Source organism: Acanthochromis polyacanthus, chromosome 4 (assembly GCF_021347895.1).
Source record: "Acanthochromis polyacanthus isolate Apoly-LR-REF ecotype Palm Island chromosome 4, KAUST_Apoly_ChrSc, whole genome shotgun sequence".
NCBI lineage: Eukaryota > Metazoa > Chordata > Actinopteri > Pomacentridae > Acanthochromis > Acanthochromis polyacanthus.
Window position 1 is genome coordinate 17,309,645 of NC_067116.1, and position 17,334 is coordinate 17,326,978.

The window sequence follows — 17,334 nt, forward strand, 5'->3', positions numbered from 1 at the left end:
TTGAGAAGCAGTCTAAATGCTTAAGGGAGGCACATCAGACATCAACAGAGACCACTACAAACGCACAGTAGAGGTGACAGTAAAGGAAAATATATTAATATGTACAGTTGTTATAGAATATTCACATTCATACACATTCCACAACGCAAAAAAAATAATAATCATGTCTGGTCATTGGTCGAGGGATTTCAGTAAATCTCAATAAAGACTTTTATTTTTTTTGTACCAAAATAGGCAGTTAGAGCAGGGATAAATATTATAATATGTTAGATATAGATCCATCTCTGTAATAGATTCTTTGCATCGGTGCTTTACTCTAACAGACAGTGGCATGGTCCCCCGGCTAAAACACACAGCCAGAGTCACAAAGAGAGTCCAGTTCTGTCATCTGACAAATACCATCACACACATAGACTGTATAAAAGAAGTAGACGTAGATTCTGGGCCTGAAAAGTGAAGCCAATGAGGAAGTGCGTTAAACATGCATTCTTTCTAATGGCCAGCAGGAGGCGACGCCACAAAGAATTCTGATTACATAGAAGTATACGAGGAGCCGATCCTACTTCTCACTTGATAGAATACCTCAGTAAACATTTTTCTAATGAGTTTATGATCTTAGTTGCTAGTTCCAAGTCTTTTTCAATACATCTCGATGTTCATTTAGTAAATTATAGTCCATTTTAATGAAAAATGGATAACAAAGCAGGGTTAGGGCTGGACTAACTTGGGTTGACAAGTCGCTACTGTGCATAGTGTCTTCGAGTTCTCAGTCAGATCCAGCTTTCGCTCCTGTTCAGGTCCACCTTCTTGCCCGAATATCATCACTTCAGGCTCCAACAAAACAAAATGGTGATGCTTCAAAATGATAGTCCACAAACTAATGGCTGACGTCACAGCGGCGACATCCACTTCTTTTATACAAGCTACGTCCATCTACTTGATCAGCGAGGATTACAGATGGAAAAAAATTTAGTTTAGCTGAACATTCTCTGCGGAAACATTAAAGCTTTCAAAACACGTGTGGCATAAATATCAATCCATTATTTGGGCCTAAGAGCTACTCTGTTGACAGAACAGTCTTTCTGTATGATCCTGGTCTCCAGTCAGCTTGGAGTTGCCTCGGGGTTGAGGGTGGAGATGGGGAGTGGGTGGCTGACAAGGTCCATTACAGGGGCTGGGTCACCAAAAGCATCTTGGTATCTCAAATGTTACACTTGACAACAGATTATCTTCATGTTTCAGGTTAGTCTGATTCATGACCTCAGCACTCAGCATATTCATTTGGTCTCATGAAGTTTCTTTATAAGTCAAAACATTTCTTTTTTTTTTTTACCTTGACACAAGCACTGGATTCTCAGAGATGTCTACCTTCTGACAGGAATTATATAATCTGTGCTAATCCAATGACAGGGACACATATTAAAGGTGCTGTGTGCATTTTTGTAAACAAACAAAAGTTATGTTTACATTCACCATTGATCCTACCACCAACCATTAATCAGCAGATAAGTGTTAAACTAGCAGCAACATGTAAAACACATCACCCACATGTGCCTTTGCGTATTTCATAAATAAAACAGGGAGCCGGTGATAAAAACACTGCTCCACAACTCTTTTCAGGAGATTAAAAGTATCTATATGCTTGTTTAATATAGTGTATGAGTTGATCCTCAATCTCTGCTATGAGCAGCAAAGACCCAGTAAAGACCGCTACAACTAACAGATTTACAAAGCAAGGGGTATATGTGACATATTTCTACTATTAAAGATGCAATATGCATGTTTTTTTAGCATAAATATAGCATTAATATAGCAGCAAACAACTATCAGCTATGCAAAGTTATAGAGTAATGGTGTCCTTAGCAGAGAATGGAGTCACACTCCCTCTGTGTGTTTTATACTCAGAGCTTCCTTGTTCTATTTTTTTGGCAGCTGCATGCATGTTGGTGCATGTGAAGTCCTCCCTTTGAAACTGACCTCCCTGCTGCTTCTTCTCCACCACGTCTGTTCTGCTCCGGTCTTTGTGTGTCTGTTTCCACACAGGTTCGCTTTGTTCTTGGGTCCCTTTAGGTCTGACGAACAGCGGAAACAGACACACGTGAACCAGAAGAAACATGAAGAAGAAAAGACAAGTGAAGTGAAGATGCTGTTCGAGTTGACGACAACTCACTACAGCAATTCAATGTATTATAGAGTGGTAGTTAGGCTTATGGTTGTGGCAGGATTTAATTTTTTTGGGCTCTCCTGCACAAAACATTTCTGGTTGTAAATGGAAATGAAAGGCGTGGGGAAGTGTGTCTCACGTGCCTGTACATTTTGGTCTGAGACGCTGGTGTTCTTCATTAGGTGGTATTAAGCGATGCACACAGATCCTTTAATGTTGCAGCTTCTTTGAAAAAATAAACATTCTGGAAATTCACCACAAGTCTGTTGCCAAAAATAAGTGTGAATTTCAGTCCATTGTCAATGCTCTGTGGCCTGCGCAAACGTTAGATTAAAACGCTAGTTTAACCCCGTTCAAGCAGTTTATCTTTCTACATAGAGTCAACATCTGTAGAATGTATGGAAACATTGTTGAAGATACAACCCTTAGCCAACACAACCATAACGGAACCATGTAGTAATATATGGAGTGCTGAGGTCAAACATACGACTGGCTTCAAACTTAAAAATCCAGCGTGAAAAAAAACTGCTGGCAAAAGAGCACTGCAGTAGATTCTGACTGTAAATTTTACCGGAGGAGTACATTTGATGATTTTAAATATTTAGCAACAGCATGACGTACAGCAAATAAGTAAACTGCAAAAAGCCTTCATCAGAAACTGTCCTCTGACCTGTTGTCAAACCAGCATAACAACCACTGAAAGAAAAGTGAGCGCATAAAATCATCATATCCATAAACTAGAACCACTGGGATGGAATCAGCTGTTGCGCTAAGATGCTTTTAAGAAACCAGCCCTCATTAGTGCAACTACGGTAAGAAGGAAAGCTGTCACGATGATGCTGATGATTATGATTGAGATGATAGCGTTGATGAAGAAGATGATACACCGTTCAATGTCAGGAGTGCACAACTAACGTCACACTGTGGATGTAAAGAGGAGAGAAGAGGAGAGAGATGAAGACGAGGGACAGGGAGGAGAAGGTGGAAGGAAAAGGCTGAGAAGTCTTGTGGGATGAAGACTTGGACAAAACAGACCCAAGTTTCTTAAACAGAGAATCTGGCCCCTTATTTATCAAGATGCTGAGAAAATATTTTTTGAAGCTGAACGTAAAAAGCCTTCACTAGGACTCCTCACAGACTAAAGCTAATTAAGAAATGTAAAATCTCTTTAAAAATGCTCTTTAATGTAAGTGTTTTAGACGATTACACAAGATGTAACCGGTCAGGATGAGCAAAACATTAGCAGAAGCAATACATGTAAGTCAGAGCTGGGCATTTTGAAATTTTAACATTTAATGGGTTTGACCCCACTTTTCCCTTCTTTTAGTTTTTCATGTTTATCAGGCATGGATGCAAACAGCAAGGATAAAAATGCACTGATTTTGCTTGCAGTTACGTTTGTGTGTCATTTTAAAATCTGCCAATTATATTCATATTAGTATATTTTTTTAAATTAAATGCAAAAGATTATTAACTTCTAGTTATGATAATTTTGTAAAAACATTGTCCTATAGGGCAGATAGGCTCTTGCTTTTTCACTTTGCTTTACGTAGGGGTGAGACGCCTTAAAAAAATCTTCACATTTTTTCGGAAGAATTAAACTATTTTACTTTACAGAATTCTCAGAAATCTAACAAACCCAGGTTCAGAGCTCCAAATGGTCTCCACCGCCTTAATGAGGCTCATGTAGTTAGATTATTTTTGACATTTCAAAAACAATATGGTGATAGAATACTCTTTATTCCTTTTTTTGCATGCAATCTAATTTAGTTTCTATTTATTTCTAATTGGGAATTTCTGCTTGTGACAGTAATTTTCAGCAACTGTCTCAGTTACACAAAGTCTAAATTGTTTATGATTGTTTTTCACTACATGTCTCAACAGTTGTTGCATGATAGTTTTATTTTGGCCCTTAATGTCTAAATGCTGGGGGACATTTTAATTATAATATTTAATTTCACCTCATATCTAAAGTTTGTAGGGAGTTGAAATAAGAAAGGAGGAAAGGGAGGGATGGCATTTGAGAAAAAGACAGAAAAAGACAAGAAAGAGAAAACTCTAAACAGGAGTGATGCCATGAGGAGAGACAGATAGACAAGGAAGGAGATCAAGATTTTGTCCCAAAAACATGCTCTTAAAGCTACAGCGTGCAAAAGTCTGCCTCTTGGTGACAATATTATCATTACAAACCCATACATGAATGCATTACCCTTCGTTAATATGAAAACAACAACGACAACAACAATAAGAAGAACAATAATGAAATCAAATCAGATAATGGTACATGTTGCCTTGATTTGAACCACCTCCTTAAACATTAAGGAACTGAGCTGTAGGAAGATCCACCAATAGGCTGCTGGACAGACATGAGCTCCTCCCACTTCAGGAAGTAGCAGTCCCAGATAGTCCCAGCCTCGTCCCACTTAATGTGCTTGTGTAAATATGTGTGTGTGTCGTGATGTGTGTACGAGAAAGAGAGGAAGCAGGCTGATAATAGAAAATTAGACGAGTAGGAAGTGTTGAGAGAGTGACGTGTGTGTGTGTGAATATGCCATATGTGTGTTTATTCAGAGTCGGTCCTTGGTGGGCACCCAGATGTAAGGACCAGACTGCTCCTCAATGATCTGCTTCACCTGCGAGTAAACTTCCTCTAGAGTCGAGCCCTGGACTATTCCTGCAAAAGACAGAGAGAAACACATGACCAAATGATGCATGAACAATTAAAGAACACAGGCGAAGACTAGTTGGTGAACACAATGAAGAATTTGGTTGCTAGAGTTTAAAGAGTGTGAATATTGGACTTATTCCCCAGATAGTCAAATACACCATGTATAAATCACATGATTGGTATTTGTAAATTTTGAAAATTCAACAAAAGTACGTGAAAATTTGTGTCACTCTCTGAATCTCTTGAGGTGGACTCATTCACTTTAAATAAAACGGATATAATGCCACCATCACACACTGAAAGAACAGCTGTTAGTTCTTTTTTTAACATAAAGAATTTAGTCTGAAGCAATGTGGAGTAAAACACAGTTCACTGCACAGAGTTTGATTTTTTAATACATTCAATGTATCAATGAGAAATAATCTTCTTAATATAATGATAATTATTTTATTTTTATTGTTCAACCCAACTTTTACAGAATTTTCGACACTTTTTATTGTTCTATTAGAGCTGCAACGGAACACTTCTGGAAATCTTTACAGGTCATAAACTGGCAACAGTTTATGGTTGCCTACTGCTTCTGTTCACATGGAGTCGTCCCATCATGCAGGATATTAACGAGTTACGGTGTACCTTGGAAAGCAGGAACAGCTTATATATGTACAGTACATGTGTGTGCTGGCAGGTGACTGACCGGTGAAGTACTCTGTGAACTCCTGCTCCAGTTTGACAGCCCTGTCGTAGGTCTTCCTCGCCTGCTCCTCAGTTAAACGCTTGTTCATCTCTCTGCAGAAAGAGAAACCACGGTCATTAGTAGGAACAAATTCAAGCTAAAAATCATTTTTAGCATCTCTTCTTTGAATATAAACTATCATTAACCTCACTGGTCTCTATGAAGGCATGCACTTCTCAAATGATTTGGTGATATTTAACTTTAACTAACCAAAATATAAACTAACAGGAATGGAACAGTGATTTTCAGGGTAATTGCAGAAAAACTTAAACAGCTAATATCCTCGAAAAAATCCACAGAGTTGTAATAGAACTGTAGATGGTCAAGTCATCCATGTTCGCTTCACAGCTGACCTTCAAAGTCCCTTTGCTGACTAGAATTGTGTGACACCAAAAGTGGCTACTACATGGAGCAAACTTTAAGATTTACATTTTCAAAAGGACCATGTCACATGGTAGAAAGCTAAAGAACAAGCTACTAAATGCACCTTGTGGTGAAATTGTTAAATTAAGATACAGCGTGTTCCTTATATCATAGTGTTGGTGTCACTATCTACAGCACTTACAGGATGTTGTCGACATTATGTGGTCTAATGAGGATAGCGATGGGATGGAGGCCTGCCAACTGGAGACGCTTTATCGCATTCCCTGATACATCCAGTATGCAGTGTTTTCCCTGGAACAGAGACATGCACTCAGACAGCTCTATGGACTCAGTCATTAATCAGTCTGTTTCCTCTGACTCTACAGTATTCATTCCCATGTTCTGTTTTCCATTCAGCTTGTGTGTCTCACCTTATCAGCGACCTCTCTGACAGACTGTATGCTGGTTCCATACAGATGGTTGTTATATTGTCCAGCCTCAATGAACTTGTGCTCCTGAATCTCTCGCTCCATGAGCTCTCTGGAGGACATGAAGTGATAATCTCTGCCGTCCACCTCGTAGTCTCGTCGTGGCCGTGTTGTGTCTGATTTTACACAGATTTAGGTAAAGAAATATGCATATTAGTATCTGTCTAATGTACATGTAAGTCCACATTGGCTTGAAACATTAAAGGTAAACTCAGACAGGATGAGTTGCAGACGATGAGTCACATCTGATTACTTTGTGGATTCTTTACAAACACTTAGTTTTTTGCCAGTTTAAACAAAACGAATGCTGCTTTTAGTATTGATTCAATTTCATTTTTCATCACACCTTTCATTTCTTTTTTATATTTTCCTTTGGTAACAAGGCTTTTATTTTCAAGCTGCCTGTCAAGCAAGTCTCCACTTCAGTCTGGAAACGGCATCAACTTTCAGTGGCTACATAACAAAACCTTCCATCATTTTATGGTTTCAGCATCATAAATGTGATTTTATAGTTTCATTTTTACGTTTTAAAGTTAAGGTTATGAGCTTGCGTCCCAGTATCTTTTATGGGACACAACTGGGATTTTTCATGAAGTTAGAAAACTCACGTGGAACACAGGAGCCAAACTTATCAGGGAACTCAGAGATGAGGTCATCGTTAACCCGATCCTTCATTGGTCCGAGCACGATGACTGGCCGCGTGTAATTAACTGGGAAATGAGAAACAGAACTGGGTTAATATCCACATAAAAAAAAACTAGAAAGCTGAGTTGAGCGGTGAAAACTCCTAAAACAAAAAACAAATGAAAACCCATAACATCCTGTTTGACAAAGTTATTTAGTAGCAACGTAGCAAGAAAGAGAATTATAACCTTTCTGATGACTCTGTGTTGTGTTTATAGCTTTGTTTTCTCCGAAGTGGCAAAAAAAAATAAAAAATCCGTCACATTAAAGGCTAGAGAACATGCTGAAATAATCATATACATTCTGTATTAACTTGATTTGTCTCTTTATTTAATTGACTGATAACATTTTTGTAATAACATCTTTGTGGGTTTGAACAAAGTTTGGCTGCAAATCATCTTAAGTTTGTAATGACTGAAACACCACTGCTTCAGAGAGTTAAGAGCTCAAACAAGCTGCTGTTCCAGAATCAACCAATGGAATATTTTTCTATTAAAATATGTTTTTACAAATTAAAGTTAAAGATTCCCTCCAGGAAAAGACTTAAAACGGTTCACCTGTAACTCTATTAGCCCCATTTTTTTCAGGATAATTTTACTCCCTTTACTTATAAGCTGTAAGGGACAAAAAAATAAAACTGATTGCTTGGATTTCTTTAAACATTCACAACAGTCTTTGGTAGAGCTAAGTAAAGGATGCAGCTTCGGTGTTCTTTCATTACAGTGATGAGTGGAATTGTTTTCATGGAACATTTACAGCAGGAAGATGATCACCGTCAGTAAAATGGACGATCCACAGTAAATAAGCTAGCAGAGTTATCTCACTACACGATCCAAGTCCTCTGCAAAACTTGACATTTTTAGTGTAAGAGCTTGTTGCTTTGAGGTTGCTGTTGTTTCTCATAGCAACATGGATTTCAAAAACAGAAACACGCAGATAGTGGAAGAATAAGACAAAGCAGAGTTTGAAATGTGCAGCCAATAGTGGGCTTTTATCTGTACGTTACATCTGGTGAGTGAGATCAAAAACCAACAGACATTGGATCAAAATAAACAGTCCTGGAATAAATGAAACAAAATGAGGATGAGGATTTAGGACTGACCTTCCTGTTGCATGACAGGTTGGTAGGTGAGGAAGGCCTCCTCCTGGCCAGCTGTTCAAACAAATGACGCACACATTTAGAGACACAGTGGATGGGTTACAGGCTACAAATCACACTCTTGTCCTTTTCTACTTTTGGAGCAAACTTCTTCAACAGCTCTGGAGAAGCAGAGTGAAGGTAACTTGTACACAAACACTCACATGCACAGAAAACTACAATAATCACAGCACACAGGTACACATGTGCATGTATACATGACATACCCACAAGCACACACAGAGAAAAACACGCACACACTCAAACCTACGGCTACACGAAGCAGCTGAGGTTTGAAACACAAAGTGAAGAAGAAAGACAGAGTGAGCGGTGAGTGAGAGGAAAAAAGAAAGACAGAAAGAGAGAGAGAGGACAGAGGAGGGTCTACACTTACAGGAACTACTCTCACTATCGCTGGTGCCAGAGGTTACCAGCTCTGGAAGGACAAGACAGGTCAGAGTCAGCAACACACACACATACAAGCACACACATACAGACAAACACATAAAATTGCATTCCTTCTGCATCACACAATCACTGACACGGTTTTACATATAAAAACACTATCATTCTATCCATTCATTTTCGACATTTGCGCATTCGTTCTGCATTGTAAGCAGTGCACAATCCTTATCCAGACCTACTGGGCCTGGGTGAAAGCATGTGGAGACCTGAAAACTACAGCTTTCGTCTTGAACCATGTCTACTTTAATACATTAAATGAACAACAGATTTACTTAGTAGAAGCTAAAATAGGCTTGAATGTTGTACTCTTGTAATAAAGGACCATTTTAAGAAGTACTCTGGAAGTTTGGCAGTGCTCTACTGTAAAGCTGAAGGATTTGTTAGAGATATGTAAAGAGGTCCAAATAAAAGCAGCAGAGGACTCAGTAGGCTGCTCAGTAGCCAGCTTCTTTCTAACTTTACGTCTCCAGCTTGTGATGCAACCATTCTGTTAATCTGGCATCATTCTGATGGGTTATTTTTTCTGTCTTTAGAGCGGCTCAGTGGTAGTAGTAGTGATTGTGGCGAGAAAATTATTCTTCAAGTGTAAATCTGGTGGAGTTCCCTTTACAGGGAATGGTTACAAGTGGTGCAAGTCCTTAGAAGGCAGAAAGTCTTTTTTTTTTAGCTTAGTTTTTTTGCACACTGACTGATGGACCCACGTGGGTACTGTCATGATGAAACAAGGAAACCCCAGAATCAGACAAAACGACTGTCGACTGTGTAAGCACAAAAAGTCCCAAACCCATGATCAAACCCCTAAACTGTCCAGCAAACTTTAATAAAGAATTTATGGTAATTTTCAGTACTACTCTAAGAGCTAAAATGAAACACTCCAACAGAAGTATTTGTCTCTAAAAAGAATATCCAAAACGGGGCTGGAGCTGTTTTCTTAAGATTTAATTTCTCGCTTCCCTCCTCTTTTATGCAAAAAATAAATAAAAAGTTGCTTTTAAATTAAGCATGACGCCACAGTTTTCAAGTAAAGTTTTGCTTGCTGTAATTAGTCCTTCTTTACATATTGGCAATTTAAATATTCCTGCCAAATGTACTTTCATTTCCACAGACATTCTGTGCAGAAATATATTCAGAAGTTTACAATAATTTGGCAGAGCTCAGACAGCTAAATCTTTTTGGTTATTTTTTTGGCCTTTTTGTCTTTCTTACAATGCCCAGTAGAGAAAGACAGGGAGCATGGGGAGAGGAAACGGCCATAGGTTGGACTCAAACCCATGACCACTGCGTCGGGACTATAGCCCTTGATTATGGTTCGCTCACTCAACCTGTTGAGCTACAGGGGTGCCCAGATGGCCAGATCTTAATATTAATTTCAGGACCACCAATTTTAACTCGCAACAACATCTGACTATTGTTAAAAGGCAAGGCCCCTCTTCACAATGGTTTAGTGGCCTATTACAGAGGTTTTCACTTTGAGCTGTGGGCTGGATGTCAGCTGTTAGTAAAAATCCCATATACTCCCAGAATGATGAACTAAAGGAGGAGATAAGGAGAAAAGATAACATCGGCTGAAACTGACACTGCACAGTCGTGTCAGTTTGATTTGATAGGAGCTGGAGTTCTATATACTCTGACCAGCAGGTGTCAGTGATGGAGAGAATACCTACCTTTATCATCCTGATCCTAGAGAGAGCGAGAGAGAGAGAGAGAGAGAGCGAGAGAGAGAGAGAGAGGGAGAGAGAGGGAGAGAGAGAGCATTACTCATCATACTGAAGACGATCATAACAGTATCTTGACTATTAGCAGCAGAAGCCCTGTTTGAAACAAGCTCATGGGTTCTCTATTGCTATCACATACACACACACACACACTCACACACACACGCACACACACAGTTTAAGTGAACAAGACTAATTTCAGTGTTTCTCTAAGCACGGTGTCAGGGGATACGTTGTGTGTGTGCGCGTGAGATAATTTTTAATTATCATCTCTTCACGCAGAGCTGCTGATTCACACAGTGTGAAGAAAACAGACGGAGAGTGAGAGAGCGAGCTGACAACACAGTGATATCAATAGCTCGTGTTAAACCAGTGTGTCAGCTCTCATCATCGCGCTGTGTGAAGTGTGATCAAAGTCACGTTGTTGCCTCGCCTGTGAACTCAGACAGGAACTTTCTAGATCCCAAACATCCAAGTAACAAAACGGAAATCTGTGTAGTTTAAACTGGTTTTTAATCAACATTTAACCCACCTATGCTTTTCCTGGTAACAAGTGGTGTGGATGTTGCTAACAATGAAAATGCAACTGTTAATGAGGCAGATTGTTTAACCTTTAGTGTTAATTACAAATTAAAAAACAAAAATAAATACTACTGTGATTACGGAAATGAAAATATTAATTTTCAGGGGTGGCTGACTGTGTGGACAGATAATTTTGTGCTGACATCCGTAGAGTGGTTCACTTGGACTATCACGACTCAGGAAGATGATGAAATTTACATGATGTGGACCCCTGTGTATTATGAAAGTATAACGCTGGTTTAATAAGCCATTGCCCACAAACACATAATTAAAACTAGGTGATTTGACAAATAAAAAAGAGAAAAAAACCATCTTAAAATCAGCAAAACAAAATTATACTTCATCTTCATAGGTCTCTGAAAATCTTATGCGCTGTCTATCAGATATAATTTTAAAATATATTGATAGAACTACCATAATACTTTCACCCCTCTATAGAAAGCAGTAACCTTTATAATCTTTGGCCCAAAGAAGATGTTGAAGGTTCTATAATACAACATCATCACAGTGAAAGGAAATAATTTTTGTCAGCTGGGTGAAAATCATAAACAATCAGGTGGCTTTCATGTCAAACTGTTGAGCCATCAAACCACCCGACCTGTTCCCTTTGTGGACTTTCTCAAAACTTCCTCTGTTGCTACCGACCAACAGCAGTGATGATCACTGAGGTCACTCGATTGCTATTCCAGTTGAACCGAAACGTTTTGGGGAATTCGCTGAAACAACCGACGCTGTTGTTTTACTGTGCAGCACATTCTGTGTTTGGAACACTTTGTCAGCTATTTCACCAGTGCTAGAAACTAATCCGCTGTTCTTACTGAAACACAGAAGTGCTTATGGATGTTTGCTGCAGCTCCATTGTTGTTTGTTCCTCAGTTGTGTTGTTATTCTTGACATTTTATTGTGACGACCCTCTGGGTAGGCTTACCGAGCTGTCATGGCGATCCTGATCACATGATTTGGCTCCACTACAGAAGCTGGTGGCAGTCAGCCAGTCTCTGTCTCCCCTGGTGTCTACTGTGTTCGGTTTTGCTCTTTGTACTAATTAAATTCCATTTTGTGTTCGGAGAAAGTTACTTACTTTTAGTTACAACTTTCCCCTTAAGACATGTTGCTTTAGAGTCGATGGAAAATATACAACATTTACCAATCACCCTACAGTTACACAGTATTTTTCTATATTATAAATATTGAGTTTTACTTCTTCAAAGTATTTCCCTTCTGCCTGCACCTAGGCGACACTGTGCTAGAAACTCCTTCCCTGCCATTTCCCTTTGCATAAAATATTCAACCCAGATGTAGTTTTCATGTCTTGCTTTTATCAAACAAACTATTAAATTAATCTTTTATTGTGGCCTCTTTTTAAATATTTGAGTAAACATGATTGTTCTAGAAGCTAAAATCACATTTTATTAATATTTTACATAACTGCTTGTTTTGCTCTCATATTAACACAACACAAATTTGATTATTTATGTAGATACGATGTGCACATTGTAAAGTGGACACATGGAAAAAGTTTTCCACTGGAAATACACAGTGTCATGCCTTGTTTTTTGTTTTGCACCTGCTTTAATAGCCTCTCAACATGTTACCATTTAATTTTCAGTTGAGATCTGGTATGAGTCAGAACACTTTTTTTATTATTATGCTTTATGTTGTAAGTGATTAGAGGCTGAGGCTTCTCGATGATGAGATGTATCTGCAATTTATCTGTGGGCCATTTTCTCAACTCATCAGTTAATCATCCAGTTTCTGAAATGTCAGAAAACTGTGTAAATAAACGACACAGAATCATTTCTAAGAATGCAGGGTGACGTCTGAATGCTCCGTTCAATCTGAGCGTGCATCCGAAACCCAAAGATGTTCAGTCAGTCTTCAGTATGACAAAAAAAAAAATCAGTAAATGGTCACATCTGAAAGCTGAAATCAGAGCATGTTTGGCCATTTTTGGCAAATGACTAATCTTCTCAGCTGTACTTGTGATTACTTCTGACATTTCCCTGCTATACTGAGCATCTTGGATTGATGAGAAGACTGCAGAGTCAGCCCATGTGTTTGGTGCAACGGATGGTTTAGCTTTGCATCTGCCTGGATCGTTCACTCTGCTCAATCACAGAGACAGACAACTTGACAGAAAAATGCTTATAGTTTTCTGACTTTATTGCTACTTTTATGAAACCATAATCTGTTAGATGGTGTAGCAAACTACTCATTTTGAACGCTGGTAAGTGCGCCAGTGCTTTTGGCGAACTGGTTATATAACAAAGGCTGCTACTCACCGATCTGTCCTGAGACCTCGTCACTCTGACTGTTTTTAGCCTCGACCTCTCCTTCTTTTCTGCCCTGTGTGTAGAACAAAAGACAAGAGCAAAACACTCAGAGACATGCAGGAGACGAGATGCAAAGATTTTCCCTCACAAGCTATTTTTCTGTCTGGAAGATCAAAGCTGTAAATATGACATCATCACAAGCATCTAAAACATTTTGTAGCCTCAGAACGTGGAAGTATTTTAACCTGACAGCTGGAGCTTCAGATCTTTTCACGTTCAAAACAAATGTAATTGAAGTGAGACTATTACACCGTATGCCTTTATTTAAAAAGTAATTTTGCAGCTCGCTTTATTAGAACTGTGATATCTTTGAGCATCATTATGAGATAATGGACTTTTAAATAGCACTGAGAGGAAGCAGAGATAATTTAGTGGACTGTAATATCCAGATATTATGTAACTGGACAGTAAAGAGCAGATAGCATGTTCGTGTCCACTAATCCAGACGGGCTGCGATTACCTTAAAACAAATGCAAAGTAATGAAAGAAAGAGACAAGATCAAAATATTTCAGCACCAGACTGCAAAGGACACTTTCCCGATATAAAAGCTGCGCTCGCTCCTGCTGTGGAGACACTGTCCTCTTCTGAGTTTAAATTTAGATTTGTCACTTCGTGTGCAGGACCACTTCCGGCTGGTGATCATATTCAACACTAGAATTTCAAATAAGATGAATCTCTGGGAACTGTGTGAAGCCTCATCTTTTAATTTAGACTGAAAAGCCAGATGTGTTTTTGTTCAGAGTCTTACATAATGCAGCTTTTAGCCTCCTAATGTCTGTAAACATCCAAACTACTGTCACAGACGGATCAGCAGCAATGAGGCTGGCAGTTAATTAAAAAAAACAAACACAAAATAACAACTAAAAGAAAAATTGTTGTACTGGAGGCCATTCTTTTCTTTGAATGCTTGATGGTATCTCAACTCTGGAAGGCTTTAAAAGCAAACAATACCTTTAGAAACAAGTTCTTAAGCCTTCACTTCTCCTCTCAGTCCTGCCGTTCTATACTCCCACTGTCCTGTTTTTTTATTTCCTTCAAATAACATAATTAGATCGAAGAAAGCAGGAGGAGGAGAGCAGACAAGGAGAAGAGCAAGAGAGAGGGAGTTAAGAGGAGGAGGGGGAAAAACAAGAAGGAAGCAGAGAGGAGGAGTATAAAAAGAAGCAGGGAAAGGAGTGAAAGAAGAAGAAATAATACAGAAAGATGATAAACAAGAGGAGGGGAAGAGGAGAAGTATAAGAGGAGAGGAAGAGGGGAGAGGGAAAGAAAGGAGTGGGGGAAAAGAAGGAAGAGGAGGAGCAGAATAAGGAGGAGAAGAAAAAGAAACAAGACAGGACAAAGACGATAATGAAGCAAGGACAAGAAGAGGAGGGGAGGAAAAGCAGGTAGAGCAGAAAGAATCAGAGGGATGGCTGGGGGAGAAGCAGATGAGAGGAGAGAAGGAGAATAATGGAGAGGGGAAGAACGAAGGTTATGAGCAAAATAAATGAGATGCAGACAAGAAGAGATGGTGATGATGAGAAGCTGGTGTGGCAGAAAGACGAGAAGAAGGAGAAGGGAAAGATGGCAGAAAGGAGAAGAGATGGGCAAGGAAGAAAAGCCAAGGAGGGAGACAAGAGAGGGGGAGTGTTAGGTAGGGGTAGAGAATGGGGAGAAGAATCAGATGGGAGGAGAGGAGAAGGACGAAAGACACAGTGGAGTAGAGAACAGGAGGATGACAAAAGGTCAGGGAAGGAGGGAAAATATGGAATATAAGGAAGAGGCAGGTGGAGCAGTAAGGGGAGGAGAAGTATAAGATCAGAAAGAGGGGAGGAAAGAAGGGCAGTGGGTAAATGAGGATAGAGAAGAGGAGGAGAAGAGAAAGAGAAGAAGGAGATCAGAGGAGGAGGAGAGACAATGAAGAGCAGGAAGAATAAGAAAAGAAGTGTAAAAGAGGATGAAGTGGAAGCAGAGAGGAGAAGGAGACAAGATGGGAAATGAGTTGACAAGAGAGGACGGCTAAATGGCCTGTATCAAAAGACTGAGAGCATTTTATCAATTAACTTTCCTCATAGCAGATCAGGATTTTCAAAAGCTTCTAATGATTCATAATGCAGCGTATCCACCCTAATATCCCGCAGTTTAACAACTTCTATAATATCTACACCTCTGGTAGACGTAGTCTAATATTCTCTTTGATACTTTCACTAGTTTTTGATCCTCAGTCTGTGAGATGTTAGGTTCTATTAATTCAGCTTCTAGCCTTTTAATACAATACAGTTATTAGATTAGCCAGAAGGAATGGGCCACTATTCTAATACCTCGGCCTGTTACTACCTCACCATTAAACCTCTGTGTGCTGATCTTTGTCCTAGCTCCTCTGATCCCTTCATCCCACTTTCACCAACTCCTTGTAATTTAACACTCCCTCACTTTCCCTCCTCCCCTTGTCGTCATCTCCCTCAGTGTCATGGGTGGTGACATGACTTCTTCTAAATTGTCTCCCCCCTGCACCTGAGAATCCCATCAGCATCTGTCACCTCCTCCTCGGGGGAAACGAGGAGGGAAAGAGAAAGGTGCGAAGTAGGAAAGTTTGTCTTTTTCCACCACAGGATTAAATTCAGCCCATTCCACATAATGATAAGGTCTGCAATGATACGAAAAACGATACGGTAAATGTAAAACTGAACCTGATTTGAGGAGTAATTTGAAACTGCGGAAGCTGTGTTTTAAAAAAAATCATCTGCAAAGTTGTCTTTATTTTAGTGAACAACAGCAGCAGTTCAGTCCGCTCAGTATTCTTACTATGCAGCACACAACAGTCTCAGTCAGATTATTTTCAAATTATGTTGAATTATTTAGGTTTAAGACAAACACACTGGTACTGGTATGTCATTATGCTAATGCAAGTTATGGATCTGCATGAACATGATGCATGGAGCTCCAATCTGATCTTGAACAGATTTCTGCACCGTGTAGGGAGGGATTTTGTGAAAAACAATCTGCACAAAAAGCAACAGGATTTATAAACTGAACATCACTAGCCTATGTACACAAAAAATCTTAGTGTTGGGATCTGAGAGGCCTTTATTTTTTAGACTTCCGCTAGGAATCTAAGTAGGGAATAAGAAAAAAAAACACATTTTTTAAAAAAATGCTTTTTAGGCATTTTTGCCTTACTATGCCGGACAGTGGAGAGAGAGACAGGAAATGTGGGTAGAAGAGGGGAATGACATGCAGTAAATGGTCATGGGCTGAATTCAAACCTATGATCACTGCATCAGGGACTATAGCCCTGTTTATGGGTCACCCACTCAGCCAGCTGAGCTATCTGGGCAAGCCAAATTATTAGTTTGGTTTGTTTAAATTAACTTTAAATTATAATTTATAGTGTCAAAGTTACCCATCATTGCTGCAAATTAGGATATATGTAACACGTGTCTCATCTGGCTCTGGGTTTAAACTGTCATGTCAACGTCCTCCTTGTGTAACAGTCAAGCTATTAATCATCTCTTGTGGTGATACTGTGTCACGTTTTCAGTCCATTTTAATTCATAATTTTAAGCATCTGTCAGAAAAGTCACAATTAGGTATTTTCCCCAAATTGTTGAGCCCTAACTTACATGCACCTAAATCGCCATGATGATAAATGCAGCTGTGAGAGGAGTGTATGATATGTGTGTTGGGACAGTCTGAAGCTTCGTTTCACTTAATGTGAATCAATAAATGCGACACTCTTGAACTCTGACCTCCGGCGGCTGGGGATGACTCCGACTTCAGGGCAGTTTGGGGGCGGAGGGCTGAGGTGACGGGCGGGCCACCACTCCTCTTCGCCTGCACTGCTCACGTGGAGGATGTCGCCAAAATGAAACGGCAAGGCCTGATTGGGTGCTCCCAGATCTGACGCACTTCCGTCATAGTCGAACAACGCTCTGCAGGCAGACAGAGAAACAAACAAGACATTCAGTCAGTCCCGCTCCAATCTGCTGGAGGGGGCAGACACACACAGGTCTGACATTCA

General features: G+C 39.6%; 1 protein-coding gene across 8 annotated transcripts in view; it reads right to left on the reverse strand.

Moving 5' to 3' along the window:
• Positions 1 to 68: 68 nt before the first annotated feature.
• dlg1a (discs large MAGUK scaffold protein 1a) overlaps positions 69 to 17,334 on the reverse strand; it is a 136,806-nt gene continuing 119,540 nt past the window's right edge. For 6 of the 8 annotated variants that reach the window (XM_051946971.1, XM_051946967.1, XM_051946966.1 and 3 more), the window contains 10 exons: positions 17,063 to 17,245; positions 13,283 to 13,346; positions 10,368 to 10,383; positions 8,633 to 8,674; positions 8,203 to 8,253; positions 7,025 to 7,126; positions 6,360 to 6,532; positions 6,131 to 6,240; positions 5,527 to 5,618; positions 179 to 4,838 (listed from right to left, as the gene is read on the reverse strand). In XM_051946971.1, coding sequence (XP_051802931.1) covers positions 4,732 to 4,838; positions 5,527 to 5,618; positions 6,131 to 6,240; positions 6,360 to 6,532; positions 7,025 to 7,126; positions 8,203 to 8,253; positions 8,633 to 8,674; positions 10,368 to 10,383; positions 13,283 to 13,346; positions 17,063 to 17,245 — 940 coding nt within the window. In that variant the 3' untranslated portion in view covers positions 179 to 4,731. Of the gene's footprint in view, positions 4,839 to 5,526; positions 5,619 to 6,130; positions 6,241 to 6,359; positions 6,533 to 7,024; positions 7,127 to 8,202; positions 8,254 to 8,632; positions 8,675 to 10,367; positions 10,384 to 13,282; positions 13,347 to 17,062; positions 17,246 to 17,334 lie in introns of all 8 variants that reach the window. The other 2 variants (XM_051946965.1, XM_022198857.2) reach the window with 2 other exon arrangements.